The sequence below is a fragment of the Daphnia pulicaria genome, chromosome 12 (genome assembly GCF_021234035.1).
Source record: "Daphnia pulicaria isolate SC F1-1A chromosome 12, SC_F0-13Bv2, whole genome shotgun sequence".
Lineage (NCBI taxonomy): Eukaryota > Metazoa > Arthropoda > Branchiopoda > Diplostraca > Daphniidae > Daphnia > Daphnia pulicaria.
Genome location: NC_060924.1, coordinates 2,445,753 through 2,465,377, shown reverse-complemented (window position 1 = coordinate 2,465,377; position 19,625 = coordinate 2,445,753). Strand labels below are relative to the sequence as shown.

The window sequence follows — 19,625 nt, the reverse complement described above, 5'->3', positions numbered from 1 at the left end:
TGCACTGTGCATACATAACCTGCGTATATCAAACGTGTTTGAAGGGGCTTTCCAAGCTCAAAGAGATCTAGAGAAACCTAAACGCTAGCTAGCTCTTTTTTTTTTAACCAGCATGATCCTCGTTTGGTTATTACATGCACCGGCATCTCAGCAGAGCTCTCTAGTCTCTACACAGTCCCCCCAAAGTGTCTATAGATCTAAATTCACATGAATAATGCCCGAGTATTATTTTACTGATGGTATATATAGCTAGGCTGAATCTTCTTTTATCATCAATCTAGAATCTAATATTTTTGAATTACCCGCGAATTACATGTAGCGACTGTATATCTTTTCTTTTTGGGCAACTATGGCATCTCGCCTTCCTTTCTTTGTCTGTTAGTTTTGCTAAAAAGGTTTTTGATTCGTTTCTTTGCTCGTTAGAAACAAGTGGCGAGAGGCTAAGCCGATACATCAATCGATTATGAATAAGCCAAAATAGGCAGAAAAGGTTAGACAACTTGTTGTACTGCACGGCCTGCCACCGAAAAGAAATATGGCCACACCATTTCCTAGGCTCTTAGTTATTGATTACAGGGGAAGGAATAAGGAGCCCTCTCCTAGGATCAAGCGATGGCCCATCAATAATTGCAACATCAGATAAATAAATAAATAAGTCCCATCATCAAGTCTTATCGAGTGTGTTTTTCTTGCGTAATATAACTTACCCGACCAACACTCTCAACGCCACCTGTTGTATGTGTCAATAATAGGCCTATACTGTGGTCTCTATCGATCAATCATTATAGAAATCTGCCTAGATTAAATTACTTGTTTAGCCTATACTGGGCATCTAATAGAATTGATTGAGATATCATTAACTGTTATGTGCTGGTCCATCTAATAATCAGCCGGAGTATTATATATACACCCCCCTAAAGGAAGAGCAATAATAATCGACCTGTATATAGCGTCATCTTCGGTGTCTGCCTAGAAATCGTTCAATTGTTAATGATTCGCTCGTCTTCTATATCATAAAGAGTGAGTCTATATATCCAGCACAAAGAAGGTCGGCGGAAGCAGCTGAGGGACATTAGATGCGTCGTAAAGGGACGCCCCAACGCCTATAATAATAATAATAATACATTATAATAAAGAGATAGATACAGGGATAGTGCATATAGACACACATGGGCTTTCATCATATCAGAGTGTGGATATACAGGGGCGTGGCAGCTATTCCATCCCCACTTTTGTTTTTATATCTTGGATGAGGTTTTGTTTTTATTTCAAATATTTTCGGCGATAACTCAACATGTCGATCGAGCCTATGCGCTTAAAAATTCAATCAATTCCAACCGGGAAATGATTACGTCTACTATTTGCACCGACGTCTATTTCAAACTTCCCCCAAACTTTTTATGACGTTGAACAAACTAGTGCGTTGGCATGCACGTCTGTTGTTTGGATAGTCATAAAGAAACATTCCGTAAATATCTGGGCGTCCGGACAAATTCGTGATAAAAAGTAAAATAAATAAAAGCGCGCCAAATTCAAATGGATTAAATATCTTTAAAAAAAAACTAAACTAAAAAGTAAAAACGTAGTGGGCAACAAGTGTGAACGAAAACTGAACCAACAACACATCTCGCCTAGCAGCAGCTTATTATCTGTGTGGAGACAGCAGCAGGCAGCTGGAATATAACAAGCTATTAACACATCAACAGCAGTTGAGCGACCTTTTCTTTTTTCTTCTATATGTCTACACGAGGCGTGGGGCTGATGCTCGGGTCCCGGATCGATAAAGACCGGCGTGAAAGAGCAACAGGGAGAGCGACCCCCCCATCGCCACCCATCAAACAAGAAAAGGAGAGAAAAACCTACTTGGTGAGCTAGTCTATATAATAACTCCTTTTTTTTCTTCTTATATATATTTATATACTAGCTGCTAATCTACGCGCCCGTCGTCCCAACTTAGATGTGTTTCTTTTCTTCTCCGACATGTCCTAAAGCGGGGCGGCGAGGGTCCGCTTGTGTGTGTGTTGTTTTTTTGATCCGCAGCAGCAGCCAAACGGATGGATGGATGGCGAACGTGATGGCACGATCGCCTCATCAACAGTATCCCGGCAAGTTTGGCATTTTATTTTTTCCTTCCTTCTTTCTTTCTTCTTAGTCGTCGTCGTGTGTGTTTATGTACACAAGTTCGGCAACTAGCTAACGTGGCGTGTATTGCTAATATAAAAAGCGAAACGAGCCAGCGAGCTCGCTTGTTATTCTGTGTACGCATTCCGACCCAGTCCCCCCCCCCCCTCCCCGTCTGTTTTGTCTTGATTGGCTCGTCATCACCGCGCATATAGAACCTTTCATCTTCTCAATGTTTTCATCCTACTTTTTTATTTTTAAATCTAAAACATTTTGGCGGGAATTTTAAAATTTTTTAAAATTTTTTTTGAAATAAATTGGCGCCAACGACATCATTAAAATTTGAAGTGATGAAAAGAAAATGTATAAATTACATGGCGGGGGGTGAACTTTTTTTTCCTTGACGTAATGACAACGCGAAGAAAAGAGACATCATCGCCGATTCATTTTCTAATAGGGTGGGGCGCGTTGCCGGCGTGAGTGCGGGACCCCGTGTCGTGATTCTTATACCGACAGACGGCCGTGACGTCCCTTTGACTCGGAGCGCCGCTCAGCAACAGCAGGGCGCTCATTTCCGCCGGATTTGTACATTTCGCTGACGTTTTTCAAATTGAGAATTTTGAAAATCGAATTGGGTTTGTTTGCTGATTAGAAAAATAATTGCTTTAATTCGAAGAATTCATTTTCTTTTTTTTTCAAATTTAATCCAACTGTACATTTATTTCTTTTCCTGTTTGATCACACGAGTTCACATCATTGTCATTGGCTCCCAACAAGTCTTCTTTTTTAACTATTTAACTACAAACTTAATAACTGCATTTCAATCGAATCCTAAATTTAGCCAACCCCACCCAACAACGCAAATAATTTAAAGATGTAATTACAATCCAATAAATAAATCAACAATCCCCTCCCTTCCAATCATTTCACATTTAGTGAAATGGTATAATATCTAATTTTAGGACGCAAAAAACAATCACATCGATATCAAACTTAATAATAAAAAAATTGTGGTGTACAATTTATGTAACCCTGGCTGCCTGGAACGAATATTCTTTTGTTCATCAAATTAATCAGGGGGATTAAACATTTTAGTACATTTTCGTTTTGCGGAGTGTATCCAGCGTCCGCTGGATGTTGCGGATGGTGGACGGCGACAGATACTTTTGCATGGCCTTGTCGAAAATGGGATCCTCGATGACGACGCTGAAAATCTTCTTGGCCTGGGCCCTGTGAAACAAACAAACAAAACCCAAAATTGATATAATTCCCTTCATTATATTTCCGCTCTAAGATTCGCCGGAAGGATTTGATACGTATACACACAAGGACCAATTATAAAATGGGACCCTGCAGCTCAACAAGTCCCTCCACTTGCAATTAAAGGTATATACTAGATCTATATATCTTAACAATAAAATAATTCTAATTACAGTGATATGATATTACCTGGCTTCTAGACTGCCATCTTGGATAAAATGGGCGGCGGCCGGTAGGATCCTCTCGGTGACATCTTTGGCCCCGCTGAGGGTCTTGGCCGGACCCAATTTAACGACGATGGCCGCCAGTAATTTGGCTCCTTCCGCCCGTACCGTCGCGTTCTTGTGGCTGTTGTGACACACACCAAATGGCCAACGTCATTATGTACATACACCCACAGCCGGCCATTGAATAGATCCAGCAAGAAAAGAAAGAATAAAAGGTATACTATATTTAACTAAATTATTTCTAAAGTAACTATCACATACGTTAGACTTTCTCCGACGATAACGACGATGGCTTTGGGCGGCGAGACGAATTCGGTGACGTTGATCAGAGCGGCGTGGGCGTCGTCTCGGATGAACCGGTTCGTGTCGCCGGCCTTGCTCAGGAGCAGCGGCACCGTTCGGTCTAAATCCTACATCAGGGCCAGCATGGAATATATATACAACAGCAGCAGCACAGCACACAGCAATTCATCAATTCGACGTCGTTAATGATCTCTACCCAGAAACACACCGACAGCCCTCGTAATCAATTCCAATTACAATCGTTAGCATATAATTAGCGATCCATTTTCACTTTTTATTTTTTTAAATTATTTTTTTCAGATTGAATTACGCCACGCAATCAATCATGGCTGTTTTTTTCTTTTTTGCTTCTCCCAGACGATCTAATAGAGTCACCCTCCCCATTTTTCTTTTATCCACGCCCATATATTTATTACATCGGCGGATATAATTACGAACGTGCCAAAAAAGTTCATCCTTCCCTTTTGAGGGGGTGAAATCCTTTTAGCATAATTAAACAGCCGTCGATCACTTGTTTTTCCAAAGCGTCAACAAACTTTCATCCAACCAATCATAACTCTTTCAACTTTAAAAAACACAATCGAAGAAATATGAAAGAAGTTGTGAAAATTGATGATTTTACCTGTTCCATTTGTTTGCCAAAGTGCTGGAACATTTTGCCCGTCGAGTGGATGGCCACGCGTGACACTTGGGAGCGCAAGTTCTTAATCTTTTTGTTTCGCCGGAAGGAAAAACAGAGCAAGAATTATATATCTCATTAAATTTTTAGGTATTTGTTATGCAAGAGCATCTTGTACCTCCTCCAGCAATGCCAAGACGACGATGTGAAGTTCGGCAGCCACACAGTCGCTGTTGGCCGTAATTAGATCCTCCAGACGTCGGATACCTTCAACTTTGACTTCCCTATTTTTGAGTTTGGTGATTTAGTCAAATTTGAATTTGAATTTTTAAATTTTTTTAAATTCCCGCTAATTTTATTTTAATTAAATTTTTTTAAAATTACCATTCAGATGAGTGGATATTCTTCAGGGCCGTTTGGAGGATTGATTTAGGATCTTGGGGACTCTCGGGCCGGTTGGTTTTATGAGCCGCCGGCGATAGCGATTGGCCGGCCTTGATTTGACGGTTGACAATGCTCGAGGGCATCACGCCGATCCTTTTAACTGGCGGGACCGATTTCTCGCTAATTTACATTGGTAATGATTAAACTTTGTTTAGTAGGAGATTTTTTAATTTAAAATTGGATGGAAATTTAATTACGTGATTCGGGTAGGTAGAGACCTCTGGCGGCGGCCATTCTCATCAGGTGACGGGGTATTGCGGCTGGCGAACGAAGCCACCGAGCGGCTCTTGGCCTGGATGGGAGGAGCCACCAATCTGGCGGAAGCTTCTGCCGGATCGTCAAACTCTTCCGGCACTTCCTCTTCTTCTTCGAAGACAAACGCCCGCCGGATTGAAGATTCGCTTTGGCCGAGGACGGGACTGTGGACGACACGCGGACTGCGGCTGATTGGCCGGTCATCCGGATGATACAAGTACTGATGCTGCTGGACCGCATTGGGCAGGCAATCCGGCTGGACGGCCAGCAACTGCTCGGCCATCGACGGATCTTGGCGGAAGGTCGGAGACGACGACGTCGTTTCTTTGCCGTCGCAATCGTCGACTTCCTCGGCCACTTCGTTGTTGTTTCCGCCGGAATTCTGGTGCAGGAGCTTTTTCAGCTGCTCCAGCTGGACTCCGCCAAAGACGGACGTGTCGTCATCCAGTTCCAGACGGTCGTCTGGATCTTCTTTTAACCTGTCGTCATAGACAAAATCACCAAATAATCAAAAAGGATCAAAATCAATCGGATCGGATCGATCGCATCTGTTCTGTAACAATGGCCGGAGGGGACGGATCGATTCATGGCGTACATTGTCTTGGCATCTCATCATCTCGATCACATCATCACCACACATGTAAATATTTGAAAGCAATAGTTTCAAAAATAACCCGCGAATATTTTTTAAAAATTTCAAAATTTCGCGCCAAAATTTCCCAACCGGATGTTTGAGAACATTCGGGAAATCGGATGAATCACGCACCGCTTAATAAGGTCATCACGACGGCGATGACTCTGCAATGAAACGATGGGGGTCTTGCTGATCCTTTTGGGTCCCCTTGACGTAATGCTGCCCATGTTCTGCAAACCAAACAACACTTTTTTTGGACCGGGTCCCAGTTCGGGTCGGGTCGTTTCTTTTGCACTCGTACCAAATTTTCTTTATTTATTTGTAGTTTCAGGTTCAGAAAAAACAACAATCAGCCGAGAAAAAAACAACAATTGTACAGCCACGTCAGCGCACATCCATCGGTCGAAATGGCAGCGGATCGACTATTCAGAAAATTGCCGTGCCAGCACGAATGTCGCATGACATATCCGGCTCTTCTCCCGCTCCTCGTCTGTCGCATTGTATCCTCCCATCCATCCCTACAAGGCCGCCAAAAAGACAACCTCCCCAAACAACAACAACAACAACAACAACAACAACCCAGAAGGAAGGATCTAGAAAAAAAGCTTTTGTGTTGATGTCAAACGGGTCCGGTTGCCATTGAAACGGGACAGAGTTGACACGTATGGGCAAACTCTATTGTGCTATGTATGTGTGTGGGCTGTGTATGGAGGGGTCCGGCAACCCAGCACAAAGACACTTTTTTGGGTTGTTGTTGCTGTGTGTGTACAAGTTGTGTGAAGCCCCTGCGGAATAAGAGATTTATGTCGTGAGCGTGACTGGGCTCGGGACTTACCGACTGTGATGGACGCCGGGCGATTCATCATCGAAGGATTGGATATCGATTTCATCGAAAACGTGTTCGATCTCTTCGATGATTTCCTCGGAATCTTGGCGATCCGGCTGCTCTTGGTGGTGGTAGTGTTGTTGTTGTTGGCTGGCCGTCAGCTGATCCTCTTCCGCCGAAGACATGGAAGGATGTGCCGTTTTGGCTCGGAGTGCCGGAACTGGCGGCGAAGTGGAATAAGCCAACAGCGGGAGCTCGGCTTTTGTTTCATTTCGACTGGTTGGCGTTGGCGATGCAATCGGTGGAGAATGTCGGACTCGGCTGGCAGCGCTGCCACTCCGCCAATGCCGCTCGACTGGCCACGGAGCGGCCATCTCTTCGTCTCCAATCAATTCGTCAGCATCCTAACCAACAATACAAAAAACATAACCAGTCACGACGGCTGTCTAAACTTACGTCATTCAAAAAAAACCAACACCAACAATTTCGTGCACAACCTTGTCCCAAATGTCTGCTCGGCCAGCTGGCCGTCCGACCTCTAAAAATCAGCTGTTTTTGTCTTACTTTTGAATTGTTTTGTAGGTCAACTTAGTGAAAAGTTTTGAATTGATTTACCGAAGCGGAAGAACGTGATGAGGACGGACTGGTGGCGGAATGGTGTCGGAAGACGTCCGCACTCGGCGTCCATTCGATGGTCCACTGAAAGTCGTCGGCTGTTGTTGTGTTGTTAACAAGAGTCGAAGGCCCAGCAGCAGCAGCAGCAGTAGGAGTCGGTGGGTCACGTGACGATCCGGCCGTTGTTCTAGTCGGCTGGTAACTTTCGTCGACTGGTGGTGGTGTTGCGTGATGACCCGATATGGAGACCACCGGCCTCAGCAGCGCCATCAGTTCCGCCTTTTCTCTTCGTTCATCATCGTCTTCTTCTTCTTCTCTTGTTCGCCTACCGACGGACCATAAATGGACATTACGATGGCCAACGTCAGTGATGGTTCCCGGCATCTTGACCTGCTGTTCTTCCTCCTCTTCTTCTCCTCTCGTTGGACCGCTCCGACTCGACAGCAAAGTCACGCTCGTCCCTTCCACACCTTTTATTTTCAGTCAAAATAATTTCGTGAGAAAACGAAAAATATTCACTTTGATCACAACAAAAACAAATAGACACAAAACGGGACTACACCCTGCAATTTACAAGGCGATCTATGACTTGTTATTTTAGTCACGCAAATTGGGTAAAAATTGTTTTGGGGGGAGGGTAGAGACGGCCGCACAAAAATGAATCCGATAGCGACGGAGATCCGAGACGGAATAATTGAGCATTCACTAGATACTACTGCAGCACTGCACAGCACAGACAATCTCATTATTATGTGGCACAAGCTGGTAGAAGGGAATAAAAATGAATAGAAAGAACTTTCGTTTCTCTCTGGTGTGTTGTGTGTGACGTCAAGGTTACCATGTTATACGTGTATCTATGCGTAGAGGGACCTTGCTGGGTTTAGCCCCGCCCACTAATATGTGGATATCGATTACACCAGAGTAAAAAACTAAATCCTTAATATTTTTCCTACTCTAATAGTTACACCGGAATTTTAACTTTCTAAGGATTCTTTGGAATGACGAGGAAGACAAACAAGGTCAGTCACACATTCTTAAAAATTCCGGATTAAATAATGTCATTTCCTTCTTAGTAACCTGAAACTAATTGAATTTTGAGGAAAATTGAATTTGTGTCTTTTTAGGTTTTAACCTCGGGGAGATCGCGGTGGAGGTGCGGATGACGACTGGACAGTTGGCGGAGGAGATGTGCTACTGCTGCTGGTGGTGGTGGTGATGGGCGGTAGACGGGCGAGTTTGGCCGACAGCTGGCGCCGTTCTCTGGCGGCGGCCTGTCGGTGGTAAACTTCTTTGCGATGGAAGGCCGGAAAGGTGGGCAGAAGCCAAGAAGATCTGGCCTTGTCATCCGTGCTACTGCTGCCGGATGAGAAGCACAACGGAGGCAAATGAACTTGACCCGTCTGGACGTCGCTGGATTCCTCTTCCGGCTGATGGAAGTGATTGTCGCTGCCGGGCAATTTGGGGAGAACGAAACTGGCACTGGACACTGGCGAATTATGTCGGTGGTGAAACGACAGGGATTTCAACCATTTGGGAGTCTTGGAGAGGAGAACTTCGTCCGGAAGCGACGGCCATCGCAGACTCTTCTTGCCATCGCCCGGCCGTCGCTTCTCCGACTGGTTTTGCATCTCGTCAATGCAAACGAGCCGGGAGATGATGACACCTGGCGTCAGAGACACCAGCCAAAAGGACGACAATTGCGTCATCTTGGCTCCGACGGAGTGGTGATCCAGCCATCCGAAAAGAACAAAAACCGGAAGAAACACGCAAAAGAAATTGACTTGAAAATTTCCACCGATTAGTCGGAAACAATTTTTCTGGAAGAAATAAACGGCCAGGTGCAGCAATCACGAACAATCACGACCGGAATACAACCGAGGACTGGCACGTCCTACCTGGAAGAAGTGCGGAGAAAACCACGACACACACAGCACACAAGTGAACTGCAGCGCGCCGGAATGAGTCCCCATACTCTTCGGTACTTCCGTTCTCTTTCAAAACTTTTGAAAAGAGAAAAAAGACACGATCGATCGTTCAATGCACCTACTACCCCAAACAACAGTACTACTGGAATTGTTACACAACGTCATACACGTCTGTGCTGGTGGCACACAGGTACACACACTACACACACGCTGGTGCTTTTTGTATTATATTCGGTACCAGGTTCTACCAACCGCGTGAGTCCCGCACGCCTTATTCTCTATCCCGGTATCCCCGACGACCCTTTTAGAACGTCTATATACCTTTTTTCTTTCTTTTTCTCTACCCTCCTTTTACATAGTTACGGGAGTCATATTTATTGTATTATTATAACGTGATGGGGTTCGGTTCCCCATTGTTCGTTTCGTTGGGTATATAACCACATGAGCGGGTTCGGAAGAAAGTTAGACCCGACGTCACGATTCCGACTTCAGACTGTCAACTGTTTGATGACAGGTATTATTGTACCTTGATCTAAATAACCTAATCGTGCCGTATATAGACGTATGTATGTATTATATTCCTGTATTTCGGAATATCCAGTTTGACTGGAATTATTTGTTTGAAAGCAAACGCAATTGGGAATAAATCGGTAAATTATCATTAATACATTTGTATTTTTTGTTGTTTGTGTTATTAAAATGAGACCAAGAAATGAAGGAAAAAAGAAGGAAAGTCATTTATTCTTTGAGACAGGTCTGTTGATGGATTGGATTGGCTAACTTATTATGCGTGACGATCGATAAGCCATAGATGTATGAATGGTGGCAGTAGCACTAACCGTTTTCGAAACGGCTGAAAATCGTTCTGCATGAAAAGGATAGATAAATCAAATAGTAGCCGGGAGTTATCACCTCTGCTGGACAAAGTTTTTTTTTTTTTTTAAATAACGGTATTCTTAAAAGAATCGATATTGGTTGCGTAAACCCATTTCGTCTACGTGCGTAGGACGTTGGTTACGCAATCATTAAGAAATACGAAATTGATAAACGTTGTAAATTGTGTTGTTGGAACATAATAAAATTGTGAATTTCACTAGGAATTTTGAACGAAATTTCTTATTTTTCGTATGTTGTAGCAAAAAGAAAATAAAAGAAAGAAAATTCTCGAATTTCACATCGCCATCGCTGTTGTTGTCGTCTGCTTGGCACATTTGTCACGAGGCCCGGCGTTGATCGTTCCATAACAATCATGTTTCTTTTTTTCATTAGTTAAAACAAATAAAATAGTTCAGTTAACAAGTGCTTCAATCATGTTCTCCCCAATCGTACGCTCTGCTCAGCGAATTTCCACCAGGACTTTGGCACAAAGCTCGTCAAATCTGGCGAGTTTGCAAATTGCCGATGCCAAATGCAATGTCAAACACAGCGAACATCCCACTTCCCTTACACACAATCAAAAAATGAGCAGTGCATCACAGTTTGCAAGCTCTGTTGCAGTGGAATCCAGTTTTGAACCATCCATTATGAAAAACCGTTTGGCTCTCCCCAATCTACTGGTAGACACCAACGATGAAGAAACTGTTCAAGAAACCAGCCAAGTAGATGTCTACCACCAGTTTCAAAGTCAACCTGATAAAGTGTTGAAATCCATGAAGTTGACTGGTTCCCAAGAAAAAGCCCTAAAAAAATTTGTTATAGCTGAACAAACGTTGAATAAGGACAACTTGCATAACAAAACAGCCATTAAATGGATGAATGCGATAAAATTCCCTTTACTGGATACAGTTCGCTCAAGAGCTTCAAGTTTTATCGACAGTGAGACCTGTCGTAAGTCTCATTTTTCAACACACACTGAAACAATTATAATTACCATCTTCTCAAAATTAGGTTCTTTCATCAGCAAAATTGGCGATATTAGTGATCCATCAACAGTTGTTGTGATTGGTAATCCTGGTGCTGGAATCTTGTCACACCAATTTATGAAGAAAGGAGCCAAGCAGCTGGTTCTGTTTGAACAGAATAGTTATATAAGATCACACTTGGAGGTATGCTTTATTACTTGTCGTTACATTTGTAAATTCAACCCTCATTATTAAATTTTTTTAATTCTAGAAAATCCACAAGAATCAACCTGTATATGTCGCTCCCCATTCTTTGTTCAGTTTGGGCGAAAATAACGAGCACGCCTTAATTAACTTACTAGAGTCGGAAAAATACAACCGGATCAAAATCGTTCAACCTCTTAGTAATCCCACCATAGCCAAAAGCATTTTGTCGCATTACACGACAGGTATAATACCCTTCGACAATAAACACGTCGAGCTGTACTTTGTTGTCGAAAAAGCTTATGGAGAGGTATGATTTCTACTGAAAAACCTTGCAGTCCTCAAATAACACAATCTGAAATGCTTACTCAGAAACTCGTCGAAATGGAAATGGTTGATCCCCTGCGGAAGCTAACCAAATCTATTACTGCATGGCGGACGTTCGTCAAATCCGAATTAGTGTGTACGATAGCAGCCGATGCCTTCTTCCCATCATTCGCACCGGTAAGCAGAAATTAGTCATTTTATTATTTTGTTTTTAAATCATTTGTTTAATGAATCGTTTGATTTATCTCTAGTTGGGTTTTGGGATCCATCCCCGCAAAAAGAGGGCTGATAAAGCTGTGGTGCTCCGTTGTACCTTTCGGCCCATCAGCTGTCGGGGCCGAACTTTGAGTTCGACAGAACGAAACCTTTACAGCATGTTTATTCGTCACGTCATGTCGACCAGCACGGCCAAAGTCATCAACTCGCTCGAGAAATGGATACCTGGCATCGGACTCCGACTCATTCGTGAGGGCATTCCCCTCTTTACCTGTTTCAATCAGTTATCCAGCGACGAATTCGAACGCATCTTTTTCATTTTTCTCGAGATGGCGCCTGAAGGCCATTCTGCTTGGCAATTGTTGAGTAGTCAAAACAATAATTGTATGGATTGGCTCAGAGAATTTGATGCTACTGCTCGTTAGTCTCCAACTTCTAATCGCAATGAAGTATTTTGATTCGTTAGTATATTACACGCCGAGTCGGTCTTTTGACAATTTAAATTGATTTTTATATTTCATTTTTAACAAATTTTCGTTATATTTCAGAGAATGTTGAACGAGTATGGGGGTTAAAATATTGAATAGTATTCAGTGCTCGGTAAACATAACTGGGTAGTAGGTGAAGCGACTCCAATATTGTCATCCAATCCATTTTGAAATTCAAAACTAAATTTTATGGAAACATTTGTAACTTGAGAAATTTAGGGTTAGTTTTAAATGTGAATTTATCTACCTCAACATTTTCAGCGGCCCCAAGGTTGGCGACAGTTTCCCTGTGGATCCATTTGCTTTGGCGGAGGACATTTGCGATCCGGTGCAACTCCAATTTGCATTTCGTCAGTTCCAGCACCTGGAATTTTGTCCAAAACGTTTTTCTTAATAGCCGAACCACCAGTGCAGGCCGCCAAAAGAATCAACAACGTGAAGAACAGACTGAAGAGACGCATCTTTTTGACGACGAAAAAATTTGCTGCGTTTGCGACGACTACCCAAAGACTTTTGACGTCTGGAATGGCCACAGTTGTCAAAGTTATGGAAGGCGATCCGAGCGAAAGGAAGACGAGAAAAGTGAAACGCCCTTGAACGTCATAACTCATAAGATCCTTGTTTCTAAATATTTGCCTTTGACCACATAGTAAAAGACGCATCCGTTTTGAGAAATCGTGGCAGGAAGGGACCAGTTGGCCTTTTCTAAAAACTCTTGACATCATCCACTACTTTTTATTTTGAACCGCATCGAGTTCATATTTGATTTAGATGTTGTGTCGGTTTTCCGTTGCGAAATTTTATTTTTATTTATTAGACGCAAGCGTCCAACTGTCCGCTCGAGTATTTGACCAAGATTTATGAACTTCTTTTATTTTCCAAAGGACCTTTAATAAAGCGCGATGATTCTTTATTTAGTTATTAGTTGCTGGAGCCTGGAGAGAAGTTTGTAAAAAGTTATTTACTTAATATTTGGTTACATCTTACATTTCTTGTCTCAGTACGTTCGTTCGTTTTTTTCGTTGTTTACTTGTTTCCGTCTCGATTATCAGCTGACAATTTTACTTCCCGGAAAGAAGAACTTTTTAAATATTTATTTAGAGTTTTCTTCCTCCAAGGAAAAGGCAGCGCCAGTCGAACTCGTCGTCCAACAGATGAAAATCAACAACAAAACAACTTGGGTGAGTGAAGCTACAGAAAAATACGCCATTCTTTAGTTGTTCGTAATCCGTTATAATGAGACTATATGTTTTCAAACTGGACGTGCGTTTCAATTTATACAGTTGGACTTGTTGTTGCGTTCAACTTAATGATGTAGTTATGAATTGAGAGGGTCTTTGTGACTTATATATAAGAAAATAAATCGGAGATATAATTACCATTAAAGAAGACACAGATACAGACGATTTGGTCATCTTACTAATTCTTTCGGGACAAGAAGAATGAAAGAAGCGTTCAGGTCGGCAGCTGCGGTGGGATGACTGACGAGATGAATTCGTTCCATATTTATAGGTCCCAAGTCCCAACTACCACACAGCGCCAGCGGAGATGCGGAGACTTGCGGGAAATCACACACAACATAAGATCCGCGCATGTCAACAAAAAACAACAATAAATATTCTCTTCTCAGTCATCTAACAAAAGGATGGCAAGACAGTTTAATTAGTTTATGGTTTTTTACGATTGTGGGACATCTTTTGTCAATTTGAGAGACTTTGGCAGTTTGCCGACATGATTCTGCATCGGACATTGACTTGTGTTACCTTGAACTTGTATGTTCTCATAACACATACATGATACATGTTTTATTTTTTAAAAAGGTGAGACATTTTAGAAATATGCGAAGCGTACTGTAAAGATGTCATTGTCCCGCATTGTCCATATAGAAACTAAACAATTGCGTATTACCAACATTGGTGTGACCTTATGGTCAGCCTTGACAACAAACGTTTCTTTTCTCGGAACAGATTTATTCCTAAAATTCTTAGTATAGGCCTGAAACGAAGCATCGTCGATTCCTGTTCGGAGTTATAGCAGCGGCCTGATGGATGGGATCATCAGTTGCTGGTTTTCCTAGTTGAGTAGAGTTGTTCTTTTTCGTCGTTCCTTAGAGAAAATCTGAAACCGTTTCATTTTGAATTTATTGGCGTCTTGTAGTTAACATGGCACTATGGAAGCCCAAAACCGCCACTTTTTCAATATAATAATGATTTTCAAAATATCATTATATAAAACAGAAAAGAATATATAAAAAACAAATTCAATATAAAACTGAAAAAAGTGTTATATAAAAACAAAAAAGAGTATAATATAAAAAAAAAAGTTGATATAAAAAGCAAAAAAAGTCAATATAAAACCCAAAAAAAGTTCAATATATAATCCCAAAAAGTTCAATATAAAAACGGCAGCCACCTAGCGGTCAAAATAATTACTTCATGCCACATCTCCACCCCCTTTATAGCCAGTTTGAATCCAGTAGTACAAACGGGGATTCTTGCGCGATAAGCGCATATTTGAGCATTTTATTTAATTACATAATTAAAAAACGAGTAAGCGCTTAAATAACGCTACTTAATGCGCATCGCTTTAAATTATTATTTTTTAAATTTAATGCGAAGGAAAACGACTGCGGCGACTGGTCAGAGGAGTAACGCGAGCCCGTCCGTTTTTTCCAGCGGTTATCGCTGGTCCGTCCGCTATTTTAGCGCTGTCGCCCGTCCGCTGTTTTCGGCGGCTCATTATTATCGAAAAATAATCCATTCAAATGTTTTGCGCTAGATCTAGCGCTATATCTAAGCGCGCGTGTCGCTAGCGATTTGTTTGCGATAAACTAACACGCGATGCGCTAAATATATATTTAGCGCAATTTATTGCATCTCATTTTTTTAACGAAACGCGCAAGCGCTTGGTTAATTAAAATAAATGGTTTCGGAAAAGAAAACCATTGCGCGACTGGACGAGTAGCACGTGCCCGTCCATTATTTCAGCGCTTATCATGAGTCAGTTTGCTTGTCGTAGCGCTTTTCGTCGCCCGTCCGCTGTTTAATAAGGCGACTTGCTGCGCACGGGTTATGCGCGTTTTGTAAATAATACGCATCTTGCGCGCGACATGCTAAATTTTGAGCATTTTATTTAATCTTTAATTAAAAAACGGCGCTAGGCGTATAGGCTTGCGCTTAAATAATTTGAGCGCTTTTCGCTGGTCCTTCAAGCTGGGTTAGCGCTGTTGCCCGTCCGCTGTTTTCAGCGGCTCATTATGCGAAAAATAATTAAAACACATTTTCACTCTACATCTAGCGCTAACTAAACGCGCATGGCGCTAGTGATGTATTTGCGATTTACTTGCGCGCGATGCGCTAAATTATTTAGCGCAATTCATTCCATCGTAGCATTTTATGGAACGCGTAAGCGCTTCGTTAATTTAACTAAATGGTTCAGGAAAAGAAAACCATTGCGCGACTGGCTCCATTATTTCAGCGCTTATCACGAGTAAGTTTGCTTGTCCTAGCGCTTATCGTCGTCCGTCCGCTATTTAAGGCTGTTTCGCTGCGCAAAAAATGTCAAAGTTTTAGCGCTGCGAAATCGTAAACTCGCTTATGATAAACTTAAGATTAACTTGCGCTCAATGCGCTAAATAGCCGGATTAAGTTCATTACATAAATTACGAAGCGCGCATATAATTTGTTGAAATAAATATTTAGCGCTAGATCTAGCGCAAAATATATTGACTTCATTATTTTTCGCGCTAAATATTTATTTTTTCTAGTTATTTGCGTTTGTAAATTATGTAATGAATTTAAATGCGCTAAATTTGACGCATTGCGCGCAAGTTAATCTTTATTTAATTATTAGCGCAATGCGCGCTTAGAAAGCGCTACATCTAGCGCGAACCATTTAAGATGTTTGGCCCAGCGAGCCGTATAATAGCCGTATAGCGAACGGACTCGCGACAAGCGCTAATATGATGAACGGCCGCGCGCTTCTCGTCCCGTCTCGTCCATTTGCCGTAATCGTTTTCCCTTTCGTAACTTTTTATTAAAATTAACGAAACGCTTGCGGGTTTCCTAAATAATGCAATGAAATAAATTGTGCTAAATATAGCGCATCACGCGCAAGTTTATCGCAAACACATAGCTAGTCCCACGATCGCTTCGATAGCGCTAGATCTAGCGTGAAACATTTGAATGAATTATTTTTCACGTATATAATGATCCGCCGAAAACAGCGAAAGGACCAGCAGAAATAGCGAAAGGGCTCGCATTACTCGTCTAACAAGTCAGCGCAGTCGTTTTCCTTTGGATAAAATACAAAAAGTTAATTTAGAGCGATTCGCATTAAGTAGCGCTCGTTATTTAAGCGCTTGCGCTTTTTTAAATATATGATTAAATAATACGCTCAAATAGAGCGCATATCGCGCAAGAAGCGTTAAACATTTATTTTAACGCTCGCGTGTTTCGTAAGTTATAGACGGACTCGAGACAAGCGCTAAAATTATCGACGGATGTGCGCAACTTGTCCAGTCGCCGCAATCGTTTTCTCTGTCGCATTTATTATTTTAATTAACGAAGCGCTTGGGCGTTTCGTAAATAATACAATGAAATAAATTGCGCTAAATATATATTTAGCGCATCGCGCGCAAGTTTATCGCAAACCAATTGCTAGCGCAACGCGCGCTTAGCGCAAAACATTTGAATGGCTTATTTTTCGCTTATAATGAGCCGCCGAAAACAGCGAACGGGCGACAGCGCTAAAATAGTGGACGGACCAGCGATAAGCGCTTTAAAAAATCGGACGGGCTCGCGTTACTCGTCTGACCAGTCGCCGCAGTCAGCCGCAGTCGTTTTACTTCGCATTACATTTAAAATAATAATAATTTAGAGCGACGCGCATTAAGTAGCGTTATTTAAGCGCTTGCTCGTTTTTTAATTATGTGATTAAATCCCCGTTTGTACTACTGGATTCAAACTGGCTATAAAGGGGGTGGAGATGTGGCATATGAAGTAATTATTTTGACCGCTAGGTGGCTGCCGTTTTTATATTGAACTTTTTGGGATTATATATTGAACTTTTTTGGGGTTTTATATTGACTTTTTTTGCTTTTTATATCAACTTTTTATTTTTTATATTATACTCTTTTTGGTTTTTATATAATACTTTTTTCAGTTTTTATATTCTTTTCTGTTTTATATATTGATATTTTGAAAAAAAATTTATATTGAAAAAGTGGCGGTTTTGGGCTTCCATATGGCACAACAAGTAATTGCTAACGCTGCCTCTTCAACGCAGGCGAAACTACCGGCCATTTCATTAGCGTCGTCATCTTTTTGGTGCCAAACGAAAGGTGAAGTTGAGGAATTGGATTTTGAATGGACAATTGAACGATTGGCCTTTCTTGTTGATGGTGGAATATGGGAAACGTTGAAATCGGCCGATTTTTTAAACTTCAGTCTGAGTCTCAATTCGGATACGCATTCCCATGTAGAAGTAAAGCTGAATATTCAAGCGTCCTGTTTTCCAAATCCGATTAAAGTTGAACTCACTATTTCAATTGAAAAAGGGAAGACACTTTTCCAGAACTGGCAGAAGACCACCAGTATTCCGCAAAACACTTTTTCCCCTGTAACAGTGTTAACGGTTAACAAAAAAGCCTTGCTCGAGTCTGGGGATTTTGTAAAAGAAAATATCACCATTTACTGCAAAATCGGAGTTTTGAAAAGAAATGTACTGAAGGGAAAAGCATCAGCAACGGAGAGATATATTCAAAAGACGCCTATCATAGAAGACAGTCAGCAAAACTACCAGGGTCTTATTCAGATCCTCCATCAACACAAAGAACTTTTTGAAAAAATGCCGTTAAGTGATGTCACTTTTAACATTCGCGGCCGCAAATTTCCAGCCCACAAGGCTATTTTGATCATGAGGAGTCCAGTGTTTGCCGCCATGTTTCTTCATCCCACGAAAGAGTTGCAAACCGGCGAGGTGGAAGTCGAGGATATCGATCCCGATGTCTTTCAAGAAGTTCTTCGCTATTTATACACCGGACTGACACGGTCGACAATCATGGACGTTATGGCACCGGGACTTTTGGCCGCTGCGGAAAAATATTTACTGGAAGATTTGAAAACTCGTTGTGAAACGCATCTGATTCGAAAGATGTCCGCAAAGAATTGTCTCGGTTTGCTGACCCTCACCACCCACCATCCAGCGGAGCACCTGAAGAAATTTGCCCTCCAGTACTTCCGTCGTATCCGGGTAAGTTCACACTGAAATCATTTTATAACAAAAAGTATTCTTTTATTTATCGTCGTTCTGATTGTTTTTCCAGGTGAGGTCATGGACTCAAACGACTGGAAGAAGCTGAAAAAAGAAAATCCAGCTGCGTTAGTTGACTTGCAGCAAATGGTTCTCACCACAACTGTCTAGAAAAGTAGAAAGTCCTCGAACATTCACTACTCTTTGTCAGTCTATTTTCTTATTTTTACTTGTTTTTGTAACACGGAATCGATTATCGCTGATGGAGAAAGTCAGCTTTGAATTTCAGTTCTTGCTCGAATAACTAAGACACGCAAATTTTGCTGTTTGTTTCATGCGGTGTGGTTGTATGGACACGAGTTCTTATTTCTTTAATACAGACACTTTCATATTTGCCCAAGTTTTATGAACTCCTTTATTTTCCAAAGAATCTTAAAAACGTGATGATTTTTCCTTAGTCTGCTGGGGGGAAGTTTATAAAGAACTTTTTGTAATCATCTATTTTATAGTTGGTTACCTCTTACAGTCTTACATTGATGTCTTCGTTCGTTGTTTCGTTGTTTTTTCCGTCTCGCTCATCAGCCGACAATTTTGCTTCCCGGAAAGAAGAACTTCTTTATTTATTTAGATTTTTCTCCGGTTGATAGGGTACAGGTACAGTCATATTTAGTATAACTTAACTATGATATTTCTTGTTAATATTTATTTGCTATTTTTATTTTGGCAAGTGTCGGTACAATGCGAAAAATGCGAATGCAGAATTTCGATGGTAAAATACGAGACTGATGAGCGGTTCCCGTTCAGCCGTCCCGCACTTTGGCTATTTTCGCGATTGTGATGTTGGCAACGCTGCACATTCCGAACAGAAATGGCTACTGTCATTGTCAAACAAGATTGAGAAAAAAAGCTGCTACTTGCATCGCTTGCATTATAAAGTAAGTTTGTGGGCAGGAGATCTAAAACCCTTGAAAATTAAAAGAACTCCAAAACGTGAACTCGTAATGAAATAATCGGAAAGTTTTGCTTGAAATGACTTCACGTTTATTTCTGAACATTTGGTTTCGTCTT

At 41.6% G+C, this 19,625-nt stretch overlaps 4 protein-coding genes across 4 annotated transcripts in view; 3 read left to right on the top strand and 1 right to left on the bottom strand.

The window, feature by feature from the left end:
* LOC124316136 (sporulation-specific protein 15-like) overlaps nucleotides 1–19,625 on the top strand; it is a 610,960-nt gene that overhangs the window by 256,338 nt on the left and 334,997 nt on the right. The gene's annotated exons all lie outside the window — the stretch shown is intronic.
* LOC124316760 lies at nucleotides 2,744–9,010 on the bottom strand. The gene is made up of 10 exons (XM_046782708.1): nucleotides 8,437–9,010; nucleotides 7,305–7,774; nucleotides 6,699–7,093; nucleotides 5,172–5,708; nucleotides 4,915–5,094; nucleotides 4,709–4,814; nucleotides 4,534–4,620; nucleotides 3,870–4,018; nucleotides 3,571–3,729; nucleotides 2,744–3,351 (listed from the first exon to the last, which is right to left on the bottom strand). The coding sequence occupies exons 1-10, from the start codon at nucleotides 9,008–9,010 to the stop codon at nucleotides 3,213–3,215; spliced, it is 2,796 nt and encodes a 931-aa protein (XP_046638664.1). The 3' UTR covers nucleotides 2,744–3,212.
* Nucleotides 10,415–12,770, top strand: LOC124316279. Its single transcript, XM_046782129.1, has 5 exons — nucleotides 10,415–11,056; nucleotides 11,117–11,274; nucleotides 11,342–11,584; nucleotides 11,647–11,778; nucleotides 11,853–12,770. The coding sequence occupies exons 1-5, from the start codon at nucleotides 10,540–10,542 to the stop codon at nucleotides 12,240–12,242; spliced, it is 1,440 nt and encodes a 479-aa protein (XP_046638085.1). The 5' UTR covers nucleotides 10,415–10,539; the 3' UTR covers nucleotides 12,243–12,770.
* Nucleotides 17,550–18,666, top strand: LOC124316759 (speckle-type POZ protein-like). The gene is made up of 2 exons (XM_046782707.1): nucleotides 17,550–18,557; nucleotides 18,631–18,666. Exons 1-2 carry the CDS (start codon nucleotides 17,550–17,552, stop codon nucleotides 18,664–18,666), a joined length of 1,044 nt encoding a protein of 347 aa, XP_046638663.1.